The 18,125-nt window shown below is 45.2% G+C and overlaps 1 protein-coding gene across 1 annotated transcript; it reads right to left on the reverse strand.

The window, feature by feature from the left end:
• Positions 1-16,348: 16,348 nt before the first annotated feature.
• LOC6494178 (trypsin beta) lies at positions 16,349-18,053 on the reverse strand. Its single transcript, XM_044715664.1, has one exon. It carries the CDS (start codon positions 18,036-18,038, stop codon positions 16,800-16,802), a length of 1,239 nt encoding a protein of 412 aa, XP_044571599.1. The 5' UTR covers positions 18,039-18,053; the 3' UTR covers positions 16,349-16,799.
• Between the last annotated feature and the right edge of the window lie 72 nt (positions 18,054-18,125).

The raw sequence follows: 18,125 nt of genomic DNA on the forward strand, positions 1-18,125 counted from the left end.
GAGGCAGTGGCATAAGCGTCGACCAGCACCAGAAACCCCTAGACTTTTACCTATCTCCACCCTATAGCTTTACCTGTCAATGGGTGTACTGGAAGAAATTAAAAGCTATAAAGAGTTGGGTGTCTATGTGTTTTTTTGAAAGGAATCTGAAATATCATATTAATATTATTATAAGCCCTATAGTTACTAGAGTCTAGTATAATCTAAATGAGACCTAATAGTACTAACCAATATTAGAGAAAGTCTTGTTGTTTCTTTTATAAAATATAAAATATTTTATATCTTCCATTTAGTTATTAAATATTTTTTTTCGAAGTGCAAATGAAATGAGTTCAGCGAGAAATGTTTATATCCGCTGCAATTGCCGGCTGGGAACGCACACTCTCGGATCATAAATCGCTAAAAACTCGACGGCTGCTGGTGATTCTGGTGCCCATTCTCTATGTATTCCTCTGGCAAATATTGCGGAAAAGTGTTTGGGGAAAGTGTGCGAAAAAGATACCGTTAGCTGGCAGTGGAAATCGACAATAAGCACAGGAAATAAGGCGAGCAAGTACAGCTGTATAATACATCAAAAATACAAGTGATAAAGTCAAAAAGAGGGTTGTGTTCCATGCAAGGATAGATGGCAGTAGCATGTATTTCAATTTAAACATTTCTGTGTGATTATAGATACAGGTAGAGCATTAGATAGATTTTTTTGTAAAATATATCTCTGATAAGCAGTGCGGAAATTATAATATCCAAAACCCCTTTTCAAAATACATCTCTTTGATCATGGCTACAAATTGAATTATCCTTTGGTTACATCTGCGAAACCATTGCCCTCAATTAGGTTTTGAAGATTTTTCCAGGACCTCGGGCTTACTGTGAAAAATGTAAAAACATTTCTAATTGACTTCAAAATTAGTTTTTGCCTTGTTTCACGGCAACAAATAAGCAACAGCAATGCAACACAAACAGATAGACGAGAATTAGGGAAAATCAGAGGGGATCCCCCCCTATCAGAGAGGTCCTTTGTAAAGGACGGGGCCAGGACCAGGGCGGGAATTCTGCACACTCAACTGAACAGCAAATAGCCGGACCAAGCTTAGCAAACAAATAAACAACTAAATAAACATTTAAACTTTTTCGCCATTTGCGAAATATCCAAGGGGCGAGATGAGTGCGTCCAAGTGGAAAAAGCAGCTCTTCGTCCTGGTCCAGGTCCAGGACATGCCTGATCCTGGGGTAACTTTTGTTTGTTCTGTAAGCGAATATCAAATGCACATAATTATGAACTAGAGGTGTGAAATGCTGGCCCCCCCTTTCGGTCCCTTTGAGTTTCATTTCGGATTTAATTGGAATTGTTTTCGGGCCAGAGTTCTGATGAAGATTTGATTTGGAGATAGGATTTGGACTGGCCGCGGCTTGCCAATTAAAGTGAGCCAACTGCCAACTGTGAGCATCAGCCACTAAGTCTATTTATTAACTTTCTTAGACGAATCCTTCAAGCGCCTTTCGCCTCAAATGGCCTTTTCGGCTGCCTTTATCGGAATCACGTATCGCTCACCTTAAAAATCAATTTCTCATTTATGAGGAACATTTTCATTAGTACGCTGGGGGCGATAAAAGCCATTCCCTTTCTCCACCGCCCTCCTGGCCGAATCCTTATCCCATTTTCGTTAATTTTTGCCAGCACATTTTTTAATTTCAGAGCATTTTTGGTAAGAGGAAGGCCACCTCTCCCGCCCTCTTCCTTCCTTCAAGTTGGCTTCCCCGCCAAACCCGCAGGATCTTTTCCCTTGGCCGTCGTATCCATTACCGATTTGGTGCCGGATAACTCTAAACACGGCAACGGTCCGAGGAATAGAACAGAAAAGAGTCAGACCCAGAGCCGGAGCAGTAGTAGGAACAGGAGCCGGAGTCGTGGCAACAAGAAATGCGGTTACAGTGTCCAAAGGCCGTCCTGGAATGCCATAAATTACGTTGTCGGCAGAGCGGCAAGCAGAGCGAGAGGAGGGGGGCGTGGTCGGGTCTGGGACCCATTTCGGAATCCTTTGGGTCCAGTGGAGAACTGCATCGGGGGATGCAATGGGGCGGCGGGGCGGCAGGACTGCGTTACGTTTTTGGCTCTAAATTAAATTTTTGCCAACGCCGAAAGAAGCTGCAAATTTTTGTGCTGCGCACTGCACTGATGCGGCATCGGAAGCGGAGAGCCATTAGTCCTGGCGAGTCCTGGGGAGATCTGGAGCCACCGTTAACCACTGCCACAGCCCCTGTTCTTGTTCCCATTCCTTGCCCCAAAACGTTGGCTCTGCTTTGTGGCCACTGCCTCATTATATGTACAAATGCGTGTGTCTGGGTGTGTGTATCTGTGTGTGTTGCAATTAGCAGGACTTGTTAGTGTTGGTGGCAGAATGGCAAAATGGCCGAGAGCCAAAACTGATATGAGCTATCATCGAAATTTACTTAATTCCCATCCATCTTGGCCACTTTTCATTTCCCTCCCTCCACCGTGAAATCCCTTTTCAAAGGACATTCTTTCAGTGCATTGTTTTTTTGCGAATTTCAGGGACAACCTGACACTCTCATCAACTGTTTGGACATGACAAGTTGGTGTGATATTTGCGACAACCTGTAGTCTCCCGACCCTCGCAGTATCCTGCGTCGTGCTGTCAGGCATCCAGCCTTTGGTCATTTGCTGTCCTGACAAAAAGCCGCACGTTATCCTTGCTAAGTGCAAAAGTGGATTGCAGTTTGGATGCGCTCCTCCACGCGCCAGTTGAGGCTCCATAAAAAAATCCACCAACTAATCCAGCAACTAAAGGACTCGGAGTGTACTCTGTAGCAAGTCATTTCAATAAAATTTAATAGAGTTCTCATACAAACTTGTCCCTAATTTATTTGTTAATATATAATATCAGTTATCAAATAAATTATTAATTTATAATGTCTTCAAGCCTCTGAGAACAGGGCATACCCCTCGAAGCCAAAGCAAACCATCCAGACACTTGCAAATGAACTTTGGCCTCGCCACGGGAAGCACAGTCGGGAAGTGGGCGTCCTTTTGTCCTTTTGTGAAAAGAGCGGGAATACCCCAGAAGGGTCACAGAGGTGTGCATAACGCCGTGCCCGACATTATTAAATAGTTCAACAGCAACAAACAAGTCTCGCCTGACAAGGCCATAAAAATGCCGAGAAGAATGTCTACAAATAGTGGCAAAGAAGCTGGCAAAGTGCAGCTTAGATGGAGAGCCCGGCTGGCTGAGTTATGATGGCCATAATTCGGCCCCATGGCGAGAGTGTCAGCATGGCTATAAAGAGCCCCCTTGCTCCGTGTAGTTGGGCCAAATCACCATTTCTCAATAGAAAGCCAGGCAACCTTTGACCGGCCCTAATTAAGCCAATACCATGATGATTCCCAGCCGTCGATTCGGCCAAGCAGGCTCAGCAGGCTCACGTAACTTGGCAACGGTGGGTGCATTACACTCCATCCTTGAGCCCATTCCTATTCCCTTCCCCCGTCCAAAATTTTCTAGCACAATGAAATTGAATTTAGTCTAAGGTACCCGTCACGTACTTTCTCCTGGATATGGTCGCCAAAAAACTTTCTTTTTTTCACAAATTATTTTCTGTTTTTCCTTTTTGAAGAAAACTTTGCGCCGCTGCCGAGAAAGTTTACTGCATAATAAAGAATAGAATAAAAGGAGGTATAAGTGGGGCCATGGGGATGGGTTTCCCAAGCAGAACAAACAGAAGCGGAAAACCCCAAACAAAACACAAAAGCCAACAAAATGATGGCCCCAACTTCAAATCAAAATTCCGAGTATGATACAATCGGGCGTGGGGTATAAGAGGATATATGGAGTGGCCTGGGCATGAATCCCGAAAACTTTAAGGCATCCTGCGACATCTAATTGGCTGCAATTGGTACCTCATTGCGTATGCGTAATGTGCGACAAATCAAGCATACGCCATGAAAGCCAAGAGCCCATTGATTTTCTCTGCATTTTCCGCTTTCATTTCAAAGGGGGTGGTGGGCCTTTGGACTTCGGATATGGGAAAAATAAAACTGAAAAAATGAAAAGCCACAGCATCCGCGGAACGAAACAAAAAGAATTGCATAAATTTTTCACTTATTTGGGCATTGGCATTGAATTTTCATTTTCGTTTTCATTTCAACTCGACTCGCACACTCACATATTTATCTTGAATTTGTGTATATTATTACTCATATAACAAACAATTCTCTTATGGATTCTGGAATTTTTTCCACGCCCCACACTCCACATCTTCCCTTTGCCTACCCTTCTGCCCCTCGCAAATGAATGAGTTTTAATTTAAGCATAATTGCTTTCTGTGGGTTTTTCTCTGTATTTTCGCGACTTCATAGCGCGCCCAGGTTCCATAAATTTTTGGGCATGAGCCGGAAAAAATTTGGCAAATTTTTTCAAGAATTTCTTTTTCCGCTGACCATGTAAACAAATGCTGGGAACAATAATAAATACATTAAAGGGGTTAAGAGCCATAAACGACTATCTGAGGCTTAAATGGTTAACGAGTCTTTAAAACGCTTAGTTGCAAAATCAATATACATAATAATTACCAGAGTTGAAGGGCCTTAACCCTTGAAGATGGCCGCAAATTGAAATAAATCCCGAGTCCTGGCCAGACGGAAGACATTTGTCAAGAAGCGCAACCGCAGACAGCACAATTCCCGCAGCTCCCCACGGACTAAGCCGGGTGTGAAGCTGAACTGGAAACTGGTAGTGGAGCTGGCGACCGAGGGCTTTTGGCCATAACCGAAACAATCATCATTTGGACACTTTTAATACTTTGCCAGCTATCCTCGCCGAGGGAACGGGGCCAAGTCCTGGGCAACTTCAGCTCTGTCACAGCTTAATTTCGAGTTGTGTTCTGCTGCCAAGTTTGCAGCTGCTGCGAGGCAGGAGGCGGGTGGCGAGTATCTCGCGGGATTGAAATTTATGCTCTCAAGAAGTTTTCAAATAAAAAAAGGCCAACTCGAACTCAAAACCCAAAACTGGAGACTCGACAGTGCGTGCTGATTAGTTTTCGGAGGCTGATCCATAAAGTTGTGTGAACATGAGAGCTCCTAATGAGACAAAACGGCACACAGGTCTTATAAATCAATTATCAAGGACCTTCTATATGATACCCGGTACTTCTTGATTCTGTTTTCTATAAACCCGAGTTTAAACTTCAATTTATTGTCCTAACTAAAGTCGAGCAATTACCAATTTGTGGCTCATTTGTCAGCAAACCAAGCAGGCATTGGGCCACCGCCACCACATGTTGCTTCTTGCCCGAGTCCTGGCTGCAACATGTTGCTGGCAAACTGCCAGCATCAGCAATATTTTGAGTGCGGCGGCGGCAACAGATGCGGCAAACGTCCGACCGCAATTTGTAAATGTTGTGACAGTTAATTTTGACAAATTTGTCTGGAGTTTATCACTTATTGATGACAACAGCGATAGTAACAGCCATGGTGCCAGTTTATGGATGGCCAATCGAATTTTTGGGTTGCATAACCAATTATGAGGTCGCCGGCCAAATTAGTTTTCAGTTTTTATCCTCCTCTCTCATGACACACTCCCTCTAAAATAACCTGTTAATCGCAAATGACTGAAATGGCCGCAAAAATTTAATTTGTAGTTTTTTTTTCTGGTACTATGTTGTTATTGTTTCTCCGCAACTCCTGCTGTTGCAGCTGTTTCTGCCCAAAATGCAACTGCACTCGGTTTTTGGTTTATTCCGCTGCTCTATTTGAGGTTTTATTTGCTACCAGAGTTACCATAAAGCCTGATTTTATTGGGTGCCGCATAGCATGTGTGAGTTTTCTATTCGAACGTACATATATACATATATATATTTTGGCTGGCTTCCCTCTGGCTTCCTTTGGTCAAAAGCGCAGATTAAAAACTTTTCCCATTACGTAAAAATTAACAACTTTTTGTTGTAGCTATTGCTCTATGCATTGGTATTAGTGCTGGTGTGTGTTGGCCACTTCTTGACCGTATCGTAGCCAAAGCGAAAACAATGCAGGAATTGTTGCACTCGTTGTAGTGGCTGCCACTAAATTGTCTAAAATAAAGCACTTTCCCACTGCTGGCTGCCCTTGGCTTTGTTTCTGGGGCCAGGGAGTATGTTGCAGTTGCAACTTCGTTCGGCACCATTTAACCATCAGGCTTTGTTGGCTGCTCGTTCTTCGCCTTTAAGGAGGCCACTTTAAGGCCAATGAATTCTTGAGACCTGCAAGGTATGTGGCAAGACCGGCGAGTGGTGTAGCAGGGTTGTTACTCAATTGGCCAAGAGGATCAAGTGAAATTTAGAAAGCTTATAAGCAGTAATTTGAATACAGGTCATCCAAATTCCCCTTTGTAGTTGACCCTTTAAATTTGGCCTCAACTGAGTGTATAGTTCGGGCCAAGGGTGAATAATGCCCGGAAATGCCAATTATTGAGCGCCAACCCGATGCATTTGAAAGTTCATATTAGTTGTGCAACAGCAACATCGTTGCCCTGAGTCCTCTGGAATTTCCGACATTCAAAGCTTCCGAGTCCTGGCTTCTGATATCCTGGCAATATCATGTTGCATACGATTTGCTCAGGCCCTGGATAGTGCTCGTGCTCGGGCGTCAGTCAATTTCACTTATGGCATGCCAACACCCCTGCAGCACTCCAATCGAGCAACTGCCACAGAATTTGCGCTCTAAGCCAAATCCCGAAATGGTAAACAATGTGGAAATGCCTTTGCATCTGGCCTGTGAGTAAAATTAAAACAATAAACGATTCAAATGCAGGTGGAAGGCGAACGGGCTGGGCTGACCACTTGGACCACTTCTCCGTCTGGGCCGTAAAAGTTTTGAATACCATATACCTCAATTTTGAAAAGTGTGTGTACTATAAAGGTTGGTGGTTGAAAAGAGGGGTGGCTACGCGGTGGCTGGTCAACTAACATTTTACCTTTTAGGCAGCTCTCATGCATGAAATTGAAAGAGTAGCAATTGATTGAAAATTTGCCGAGACTGGGTGGCAAAAAAAGACTGGCTGGCATATACAGAGCCCAGGACACACAGACAAAATAAGGATAATGGCTGTGGAAAGCAAAATTGCGGTTCACTTGATATTTTTGACGTAATTTGAATTTTTCGCATCAAATAAACAAAGTCGAAAATACCCCAAATTGAACGAGAAAAAATGGAAATTTCATTGAAACAACAGAAGCCAGAAAAGGAATATATCGTATTTCGGGGGGATAAATTGATAACGCAGCATTATTACGCATATGCTAAGTATACTTAGTATCCTGCTGATATCCGAAGGAGGAGGGGCGTGGCACATAGTAGGTGGAAGGGAGATAGAGAAGAGTCGGAAATAAGCGCTGCAGAGGTTCAACCCACTCGGAGTCGACTAATCCTCCGAAATGGCAGAGCAGCGCATTTTTGGCGCATTTCACTTTTCAGGATTATTTAGAATTTATGCATAAACAAGCAAAAGGACGTTACCCAAAGTCATTTGTTTAAGTCATGTGAGCGAGTGGGAAAGACTAAATGGGAGGATGGGATGGGCCATTTAGAGCCAACTCGTCTGCTGTCTCCCGGCTGTCACGGCTGCCTTTGTTCTGCCTTCATTTTTATTGCCACTAGCAAACAATTTCACATTTGCCACTTACATGGAGGCAGCTTCAGAGCCGTAGCCGGGGAAAGAGTCAACTTGCAAATTGCCGAAACGCCCAGCCAAATTCAAATCCCTGCCTCCCTCCTCTGGGCTCTGGGCCAGGGCCCACCGAACGTTGCACGTCCTCGTGCATAAAGGAAAGGGCCAAGCAACGCCTCGAAACTCGAGACTGTCCAAAGTCAAGAGTGGCAGCCACTTTGGTAGCAGCGTCCTTGTCGGCCGGTCGGTCCTTTTGGGCGAAACTGGTCATTAGCATTGGTAGAAAGTGGCGCTTGCAGTCCGACCAGGTGGCCCCTACAAGGTCACAGTTCAGAGCCACGTGGGAATCTTTATTAAATAATTTATTTACCAATTTGTGCTGAAATCATCAAGGTTGTCTCTGGGATTTGTTGCTGAGAACAAGGTGATAGTTGGGATTCCCTGGGTAATCTTTGAATGTGTATTTCCAGGATGCCGAATTCACCTTTTAGAAGTATCTACTTAGGCCACGCCCTTCTGACAAGCTGCACTAATTGATGAGAATCGCGCCGTATCAGGACATGGGAGCTGGCTTTTCTTTGTTACACATGGCGGATACGTCATATGGAAATTTTGTACCTCGACCGAGAACTATGAGTGCAATTGAAGTTACTTCTCGAGGATTGCAGCACTTGAATTGTCCTCTGGATGTTGACAAGCCAGATCGACGGGAGGAGTGAAAGGGGCCGAAAGGGAAGAGGTCACGAGAGCTCTCACTGACAGAAAGTTGTTGCAATTTTCGACTTGACTTGGCGGGGAGTCAGCAGGAACTCAAGTCATCCCGAGTCCGCTGTCCGCTATCCGCTATCCGCTATCCGCTCGCCGACAAGTTATTTTATTGATAAACTTTTTGCCGAACACTGGGAGTCCTGACTGGAGGAGACTTGCCTGGGAGTAGTTGTCCTGGCTGGCTGGAAGTTGGCTGGGGATGGCTGGGATGGAATCGCTGATTCGCCTGTTTCGCCGACTCTTTTGACGTTTTTGCTTTCCAACTGGCACTGCTACTTCTGTTACTTGGACGGCTTCTGCTGTCTTCACATTGTTTGGCTTAAATGGCATTAAATCCTTTTAATGCTGGGCTGCCAGAGGGGCCCGGAAGCGGGCACTTTGGGGAAATCAATTGTGCTGATTGTCCTGCAATTGAGCTGCCACCTCCCACCTACCAGCTCAGTCTCCCATCTTTACTTTTGTTTCGCCTTCTTGGCTCTGCCTGATTTTTTTCCACTTTTGGATTTTTCTCTCGTATTTATTTTTTTTGCGCCTGACACTTGGGGACATTATCCTTTCAGGCCAGCTGGAAGGCAAATTGAAAGATTTCTATGGCAAAACTGTTGCACGCACACACAGAGTGGCACGCCGAGTCGCTGAGTCACAGAGTCCTGGCAAATGCCAGGACATCTTCATTGCCATTTGATGGTTGCTGCCGCAATGTAGCTGGCCCCTGGAGCCTCCTGGCTCCTCTCCACCTGCTGCAATGTGTGTGCGTGATGGCATTCTCTGGCCGTCTTTATTGCCACTTTCGAGTTGCATGAAATTAAACTCTTTTTACGATCAGGAATGCCAGCATTCTCTCTCTGCCCTCTGCAATCTTAAATCTTTAAGACGCCGCAGCTACCAGTCTTTTAATTATGGAAATGTGCGGCTGAACTGAAAGAGCATCGAGTGTTATTAATTGCAAACAAAGCGCCTGGCTCTGGCTATGGCTCTGGCCGGGCTAGCTCTAGCCTTGTCAAGGACTTGCTGGCAAAACCAAACGAAACCTCCTGGCCGCACAGTTGCCCATTAGGCACCGCAGCCGAGGAGCATTTTTATGCGGGGAATGGCCAAAAGGCAAAGGCGACTTTGCAACAAAAGGCCGCAGCCGCTGCCGCTGCCACTGCCACTGCCACTGCCACTGCCACTGCCGCAGCCGAAATGCAGCAAATCTTTTAGTGGAAAATCTGGAAAAGCGTGCGGTCACGTGGCCGGAGCCGCTTCATTTCTCTCGACTCTTTCTGATAAGAAAACGCTTAGAAAAGCGTGACCACAGCAGGGGCTGCCACCTGAGCTACACTGGAAGAAAAGTGACTAAAGGTCAGAGGTCAACAGAAAGTATTCAAAAACTAGAGTTAGATGCTTTGCATTTTTAACATCAAACGAGCTTATCACTATCAGAGTTTGTTAAGTTTTTCTAGGAATCTCTTATAGATTTCTCTCAGTGCTGTGCTCCATTCAGGTGGATGCAGTGCGACCGTAGCCGCAAGATAAACTCCACAAAAGGCTGAAGGAAAAGGAGCAGGCGAAAAGCCAAACGGAAAAGCGCCACTCCCGAGCCCGTGCCAAGGAAAACGCAACTTTGGCGAATTTTGTGCTCTGGCCGTTTTTTGTTTGTGTTTCAATTTTTTTGTTTTTAAGATTTTCTTTTTTTCTTGCTCCTTTTACCGTTCGCGCTGAATAAATCATTTTCGTTTTTTTCTCTGTTTTTTGGGTTACCCAGTCCTTTTGTCTGACTTTGTTTTTCTTGCTACTGGTAGTCATAAAACAATTGACGTTAAATGTTGCTAAATGAAAACTCAGGCAGAAGGACGAGTCGAAGGATGACTGGGTTGCGGGATGGCTTACTTTGTCCATAAGCGATTTTCCAGCCGATTGAAAAGATTCTCAAACAGACTGCCAGTTGCTTCTAAGCAGATTATCTGCGAGTATCAGTGAGCGGGAGCAAGTGGAGTGAATTGTTTAAGCCTTTTGTGTTTATAGAGTGGCAGCAGGTAGTCTTTTATTGGAGTAACTTCCCAAGGATGGGGCAGTCATAAACACATGATTAACCAGGATTTTGAATTTAATTCCGTAAATAAGCTTTAAGGGATAAAATGTACTTCCTCTTGACTGTTTAGTCCTTAAATACTTTTCAATTTTCCGTCTATGCTTCCGTCTCTCAAGGCTTTGATGTTTCTGGCTTACAGAGAATATTCTACGACTAATTAAGAGCTCGACTGGCAAGCTTTTCCGGCCACTCGACCCGCTTTCATCCGCTCGGCCCGAATGCAAGATGCGCAAAAGAGTTGCCTACTTCTGGGATATCGCTGCACTTTAGTGCTCCTCCGCCTTGAACTTAAGCACACACCCCTCGAGCTCAGCTCGTTTTGATTTATGACAAAAAAAAAAAAAAAATTAGGTACATATATGTGGGTCATCATTGGCTCACCCGCCCACCGCCCACACTCGCACACTCACGTACGTGAATACAGACATCTTCAGCCTTTTAATTGACTTTAATTTCCAACACCCGAGACGAAACGGATCCAGGAGCACGTCGTCCTTCAATGGCTTCGCTCGGCCATTGTTTTGCCGCTTAAGGCCTTTTTGGGGAGCGAAGCTGTCAGGTCGGAGAGCGCTAAAATAAACATACGGTTGCCAAGTTAAACACACACCAAGTCCTGCACACACACACAGTCGGTGCTTACATGTATAGGAGCCGGGTCCTGGAGCACTCACACACGGACACTTAAGTTGCCAACAAGTCATCGCAGAAGCTGCACTGAGAGACGGGATTGGATGGGAAAGGAAGTCTTAGAAGAAAAGGACACTTCCTTGTTGCCTAATAATCTCACCAACTATCTCCAAAGATTCTTCGAGTGCATTCCGGCTCCTTGGGTTTCCCTACGTCTTTTTATCCTTTTCCGGAGAAGCGTTAAAGCTACCGTTGCTGTGCCGCTGCTCAAATATTTACATTCCATTTAGGCGCCGGCCTGTCTGGGATGTCCTTCTGGCGCTCCTCCTGTCTCCTTGCTCCGCTGGCGCTCTGCTTGGCTGCCTCTGTTGCTGTTGACTAAAGCACTTCATCTTCATTTCACAGTTATTTTCAACTTCATTTGCGTGGTAAATAGGTGAACAAATACGCTCACTCAGCCAAGGCCTCCCTTGGTCCTTCGCTCCACCCTGCCACGGCTCTGTCCTGCCAGGATTTCACCGACCTGCTCCTGACATCTCTGTTTGGCGGGCAGCACGCCGCCTTGGCATTAATATTGGTATGTGCCGTGTCCCCGTAACTGTGTCACGGTGTCGTTTAACTTATTAGCCTCCGTTGGAGCCACAGACGCGGTCTTAACCAGGTTCTGTGGCCTATTTGCGTTAGGGTAAGCATTTTTTTTTGGTCCATAACCTGGCAAAGGTAGTTCAGACTTTGTGGTTAAGGATTGGATACAGGTGATTGGATGATTAGGTTTGGATAATTTTTAAAAAAAAGTTGGTTATGAAGGTGATTTATGAATTGAAATTAGCGTATTATCCAGCATTTTTGTGTTGTATAGAAACTAGTAACTAAAAACCTTTTCCAAGTTAAGGGTATCTTAACTTCGCTCTCATAATTAACTTTTTACAAGTTTTTTTTAGAACTTGGCTATTTTTTTTTATTTGTTCACTGATGGGGTTGACAAGTCGTGCGCAAAAAATGTCGGTTAGCCACCGTCGGGCTACGTTTTGGCCAAGTGGCAGACGACGAGACGAGACGCGGCCAAAAGGAGGTGCCTAGGACGACGGGGGCAGACCGGGAGGTGCCACAGGGCAGCGGAGATGCAGGAGCGCAGATTAAATAATTCATTAAGGAAACTCGACTGTCGCCGCCTGCCTCGTCTTGGAGATGTTTTGATAAGCAAAGGGTAATTAAGCCCAGAGCTGCTAGCGCTGAGTGTTGGCCGTAAAATTTGTTGGCGGAAAGTTTGCTCGCGCATAGATGACATGAATTTAAATAGAAATTAAATTAAAATGAGAGTGGGCCGGCTAGCGGGACGGAGCCGAGCAATCACGGCTTAAATTGTGCAGCAAATTTGTTGATGAAGGGATCGGGTCAGGGGATCGGGTCAGGAATATATTTAATAGCAGCGCGAAATTGGCGCAGCTTGTAAACAGGAGGGCCGAAGCGGGTGGGGCAGTTGCAACTGTAACAGCAATTAAAAGCCGGCCAGACAACGCCCCACCGAGTGTGTGTGTGTGTGTGCATTTATGTTGTGCACACACTGGGCCAGATACAGGCATGCACTTCATATGCATGACAATGTCATGGCAACTTGTAAGGCAATACCACTTACCCCGGCTTCTCGCCCCGCCTTGCTGTTTGCAGATTTATTGCATCAGGAAAGAGGCTGCTTCGTTTTTCTTCCCTTTTTGTTTGCCCAACAGATTCGTCCTTTTTTCCCTGTGCACTCCAATATATTTCGGAGATGGCCCATTGTTGGCCTTGGACCCACAATCCGACCCGGTCGATGGCGGCCAAACCGCTGTAAGTAACTAAGTTGCAGTTGCAGTTGTAGTTGCATTGTTCCCTCGAATGTACAGGCACTTGCCACAGGAATATTTTATATGTTGCTGCAGCAGGCCCTGGGCTCATATTTGATTTTATTTAAATTTTATGCAAAAGGATTTGAGGTGAGACATATATGAGCCATTCAAGCCAAGAACGGGATTTATTGGAAATACAAGTGAGTATGCTTTAATGCCTTTTCATTTGAAAAATGCAGATTTTGCAAATCACTCCCCACAAAGTTTACAAAATGAAACCCATAGAACGGAAGCTAATTGAGAGCAGTACGACCGCACTTCCATGGTTTCTATTTGACATGGTTTTGTGACACCACCGCGACCGGGCAAATGCATTAAATTGCCCAACCTTAAAGAGTGTGTCCTGGCCTGGGAACAGGATGCATTGATTTATTGCCACACCGCCAGGGCTCCCCTGCCCACTTGGCCCTTGCGAACGGCCGGGACTCGTCCTCGCTCATCTGCCGGAGCGACGTTTTGCTCGCCGGTGCATGAATGTCACTGCCGAGCCAAATGGACAAACGAACAATCCAGCGAAATGCCAACCGAAAGGGTTAAATGGCATCGAACATTGGCTAAAAGGCAGCAAGGAGGAGGCAGCAACAAATAACACAGGGACACCAGGACTTCAGGACTTCGGGACTTCAGGACACCAGGATAGAAGGCAGGATGCCCAAACACCCGCACAAGCCCTAGAAACAGGAAGTAAAAAGTGTAGCAAAGAAATCAGCGCACGTTAGCAATTAATAATGGGGAAGCCCCAAGAATCCAGAGACCCTGGGGTCTCAGTCTAGAATTCGGCCAACATTTGGCGGCCTGCGTACAGGGACTTGCAACAAATTCAAAAAAACAGTGAAAAGGAGACAGTCACAGGAGTAAGGATACAACTGTGATGTGGGATGTGCCCGAAAAATAAAGGCAAGTTCGCAATACACAGATGTTTTCCATTTAAGTATTGTTAGCAGGACACAAATACCGGAAAATTTATGGTAAAAACAAGGTAGTTTTAGGGAATGTTTTATATCTTTAATTTATTTAACAAAAACTTTAACTTTTCACCCAAAATTTAACTTAATGCTGTTGTGATAGAACCATTTTTAATTGCCATTAAAGCCTCTAGTCGTGCTGTCGTCTGTTGCATAATACAAAAAATTAAAAGCCACGTACAACCAGCCACGCCCACTCCGCCCCACTCCCACCCACACACACTGTCGGCTGTCATATGTAATTATTAATTTCTAAAAAGCCATTCAAAAATAATATAATTTGAAAATGCCCGCGACGACGTGCCCGGCTGTAAATGTCTCTGATTGTCCGGATCCGGATCCGGGACTCCCGGGGCAGGGGACTAGCCCCGGGCCAATGACCAAACGGCTACTCGGTTACAAATGTTGTTAGGATATTAATTTATGTGTGTGAGTGTGTGTCTGTGGGGAGGTCCTCCCCCTTGGAATCAATATCCCCGCCGCGTCGCGACACCAAAAAAAAGACGGAATTTCGCCGAATGGCCGAAAAACGCTGCCCTCTTGCATATGTTTTGATTTAAATGTCCACGCACATACGGAACTAATCCTAATTTAAATGTTTTTCAACGAATCCTGCCCCATCCTTCCTCTCGGCCCCTGAAACTAAAGTGAGAAATTTAATTGTTTTGTTGTGTTGGGGCGTCAAATGGAAAAAAAAGGATATGCGGGCAAGAAAAGAGAACCACTTTGCATAACAAATTCAATTAAATGTCCTAGTGCATGAATTAAAAACATATTATACCTAATTGGAAAATGAAAATTTGGTTAAAATAATATATACAAAAGAGCAGTGAATGCAAAAAACTTGCTAAATATTTAATCGCCTGAATGTGGTCGCAGCCGAACAATAAATATGCGTTTTCTATGGACTCGAAAGGTCCTGTCAAATAACTCCATTATGTTAAAGTATTTTCAATCGTTTAATGATTCAACCGAGTTAATTGAACCCAACTTTCAGACCGACTTGACGCCATAAATTGCATCTTGTTGGCCATAATAATAATTCTACATTCTGCCACAAATCTCCGCAATTCCCAAAATAGTTTTCAAAGCGCGTCAACAAATTTATTTGTGCGCTCGGAAAAGTAAAAAGGCCAACAGAACTATTTTGTGCAAACAAGTTAAATCAAATATATTGCTTCGATTTTCCCTCTGGTCGCTCTGGTTGTTGTAATGGCTTTTTGTTTGCCTGCATTCTGTTGGAACGGGAACGGGAACGAGACCCGGCCAATTGCCAAACACCAAGTTCAACAGCAATTAAAATGGCCAAAAGGAGGAATACAGGGCGGGAATGCGCCGGAGAATCGAGAAGAATACGGGAAATAAATGCATTTGACCAGCGGCAAGAGAAACATTTCGGCTGCTTATCTTCTAGTTTCTGCTAGTTAACAAACAAGCCAGAAAACACCAGCAACTAAACAATTACAACAAGTCACAGCTCACAGCCAGCCATGGAAACTTTGGCCAAAAAAAAAAAGAACATTCGCCTTCCGAGCCATCCAAGAAGCCATAAAAATGTTGCTCACGCGGCGGGGTGTTGCTAACTGGACGGAGCCGGAAGTGGGGTACAGTGGAGATCTTCTATCAGGGATGAGTAGTGTCCTCCTCAATCAGATTCTACACTTTCCCCTGTAGGGAGTGACCACTGTCTGTCAGCGTCTGTGTGCACACGTAAATCGTTGTAATAGAAACATTGCATTTTATTGCAGTTGTCTTCGTTCTCCTGGCAGTCCTTCCCAGCTCCCTTTCTCCCTTTCTTTTTTGTCTTTTCGGCCAATAACATTCTGATAAATGGTCAGAACGGCTTTCGTGTCGATGTCCTTGAGGCTGCATCGGCATCAGCAGGAGCACGAGCAGGAGCTGGATCTGGAGCTGCAGCTGCCCCCTAGAAGCGGGCGAGACAACTTTTCAATTTGCACTAAAAGTATTTTCCTTTTCTGGCCAAGTAAGCCCCATGTCCCGGATCTTGATTTTGTCAGCCCGAATGTGGTGGTTGCCCTTGCCACAAATGGATGCAGCTCCAGGAGCTCCTGCTTCTGGCATCTTATAAATGGTGTCATGAGGGGACTCTTCATCACGGCTCGGTGGCATGGCTCTCTGCTTACCTGCCATTTGTCATTGGCTTTTTGTGGGCCGACCAAAAAATAAACTTTAATTAACTTAAGTACATGGCTGCAGGCCACATGATTGGCTTTATTTTCCACTAGACCAACTGGCATTAACATTGTTTAATTATACTTTGGGATGATGTGTCTTAAAAGTTTTTTCTTTTTATTTCAAACTGTTAAAAATAAAAGTAACTAGTGAGTTTTACATATTTTTTTCAGGGTATTTCAGCTTCGAGATTCAAAAAAGATTCTTTATTCCATTCTTTTTTCTGTTTGACTTGACCAGAATGAATAATGCAACTGTCCTACGGCTATTGTAGGAGACATTTGCATGTCCTGCCCAGGACACACTGAGTGCAGCCCCAGGATTGTGGTTTCTGCGAGGAAAACCAAACACACGACGTCGTTACAAGCTTAGGCTGACCATCAAAGTGGGTGTGATACACCTTCTCTTTGTTTTCATTAGGGGCTGTCCACCTTGTTACATTTTAATAACTCAATTAGGCTATGTTTCGAGTTTTAAGTGAAAGATTAAGTCAACTTTTTCTTAAAAGTATACTCTATCTATTTGGTTAAGGATAGTATTTATCTTGAGGTTAGGAGTTAGGAAATTTATAGATAAATATTTGGAAAGGAATCAGTATTCCCCGAAAATCAAAATAAATGTTACGTCTTTAATTGGAATCGACAGGTGGAGGTGGTTGAGGTTTCAATGTTGTAGAAGTTGTAGAACTAGGAGTTGTAGAATCTGTAGAAGTAGGAGTTGTAGAATCTGTAGAAGTAGGAGTTGTAGAATCTGTAGAAGTAGGATTTGTAGTAGGGGGAGTTGTAGGAGGAGTTGTAGGAGGAGGAGTTTTAGTAGGAGGAGTTTTAGTAGGAGGAGTTTTAGTAGGAGGAGTTTTTGTAGGAGGAGTTTTTGTTGGAGGAGTTTTTGTAGGAGGAGTTTTTGTTGGAGGAGTTTTTGTAGGAGGAGTTTTTGTTGGAGGAGTTTTAGTCGGAGGAGTTGCAGTTGGGGGAGTACTACTAGATATAGTGCTACTACTACTAGTGCTGCTAGTAGTACCTATACTCGTCGAAGAAGACCTGGTGCTGGCAGAAGACACGGTTGTGGGTTTCGGGGTTGTAGTATCGTCCTTGGTGTTGTCAGCGATCCAGCTCTTGAATCCCGCTACGTTGGCATAAACATCCGGGTAGGTGGTGCATCCACCCTCGGAGAGAATGCCCACCAGCTTGTCATCCTTCACCAGCGGCGCCCCGGTGTCGTAGGAGCAGGCTCCGACGCCGGAGTCCCAGGTGCAGAGAGTCCGTTCCGAGATGCCGTTGTCCCAGAGCCCGAACCAGACCTCCCGATCCGAGGCGCACGACTCCCGATCGTAGACAACGGTCGTGACGATCTGCAACTGACTCGGCCGGCTGCCGAAGCATCTGTCCCACCAGCTGCCCCACCAACAGGTGGATCCCCAGCCACTGACCTGCACCTGTTTATCGTTGTCCGGCACTTTGTCGGCAATCTTAATTGCCTTGATGGAGTCGGACAGCTTCAGAGGTTTGCAGAGCTTCAGGATCGCCAGATTGTTGTCGAATCGCCAGTAAGTGTAGGACGGGTGGCTGATCACGATGCAGACCTTGGCGGAGGCTCTCCCAGAGTCGGCGGAACTGGTCCCGACTCGCACTTTAATGGAGCCCTTCGAATATCCCGACACGCAGCTCGCCGCTGTCAGGACGTAGCTCTCCTTGAGAATCGCGCCACTGCAGGAATTGCTTCCATCCAAGATGATGGCTGCCTGGTAGGGCACCTTGCTGATCTTCACAGCGGAGCCTCCAATGATTCGGCTAAGATTGGCCAATGTCAGAGGACCTCCCCCCACCACAGTCCCCCAAGGCAGTGCCACTAGCAAGAAGGGTAGCCACATTTTGTGTCAACTGTTTAGGCTTTGAAGGGAAAAGCTCTTAAATAGGCCAACTGGTGTGAACTGGCACGCCTTATCGGCAAAGGTATT

The sequence above is a fragment of the Drosophila ananassae genome, chromosome 3L, assembly GCF_017639315.1.
Source record: "Drosophila ananassae strain 14024-0371.13 chromosome 3L, ASM1763931v2, whole genome shotgun sequence".
Classification (NCBI taxonomy): Eukaryota; Metazoa; Arthropoda; class Insecta; order Diptera; family Drosophilidae; genus Drosophila; species Drosophila ananassae.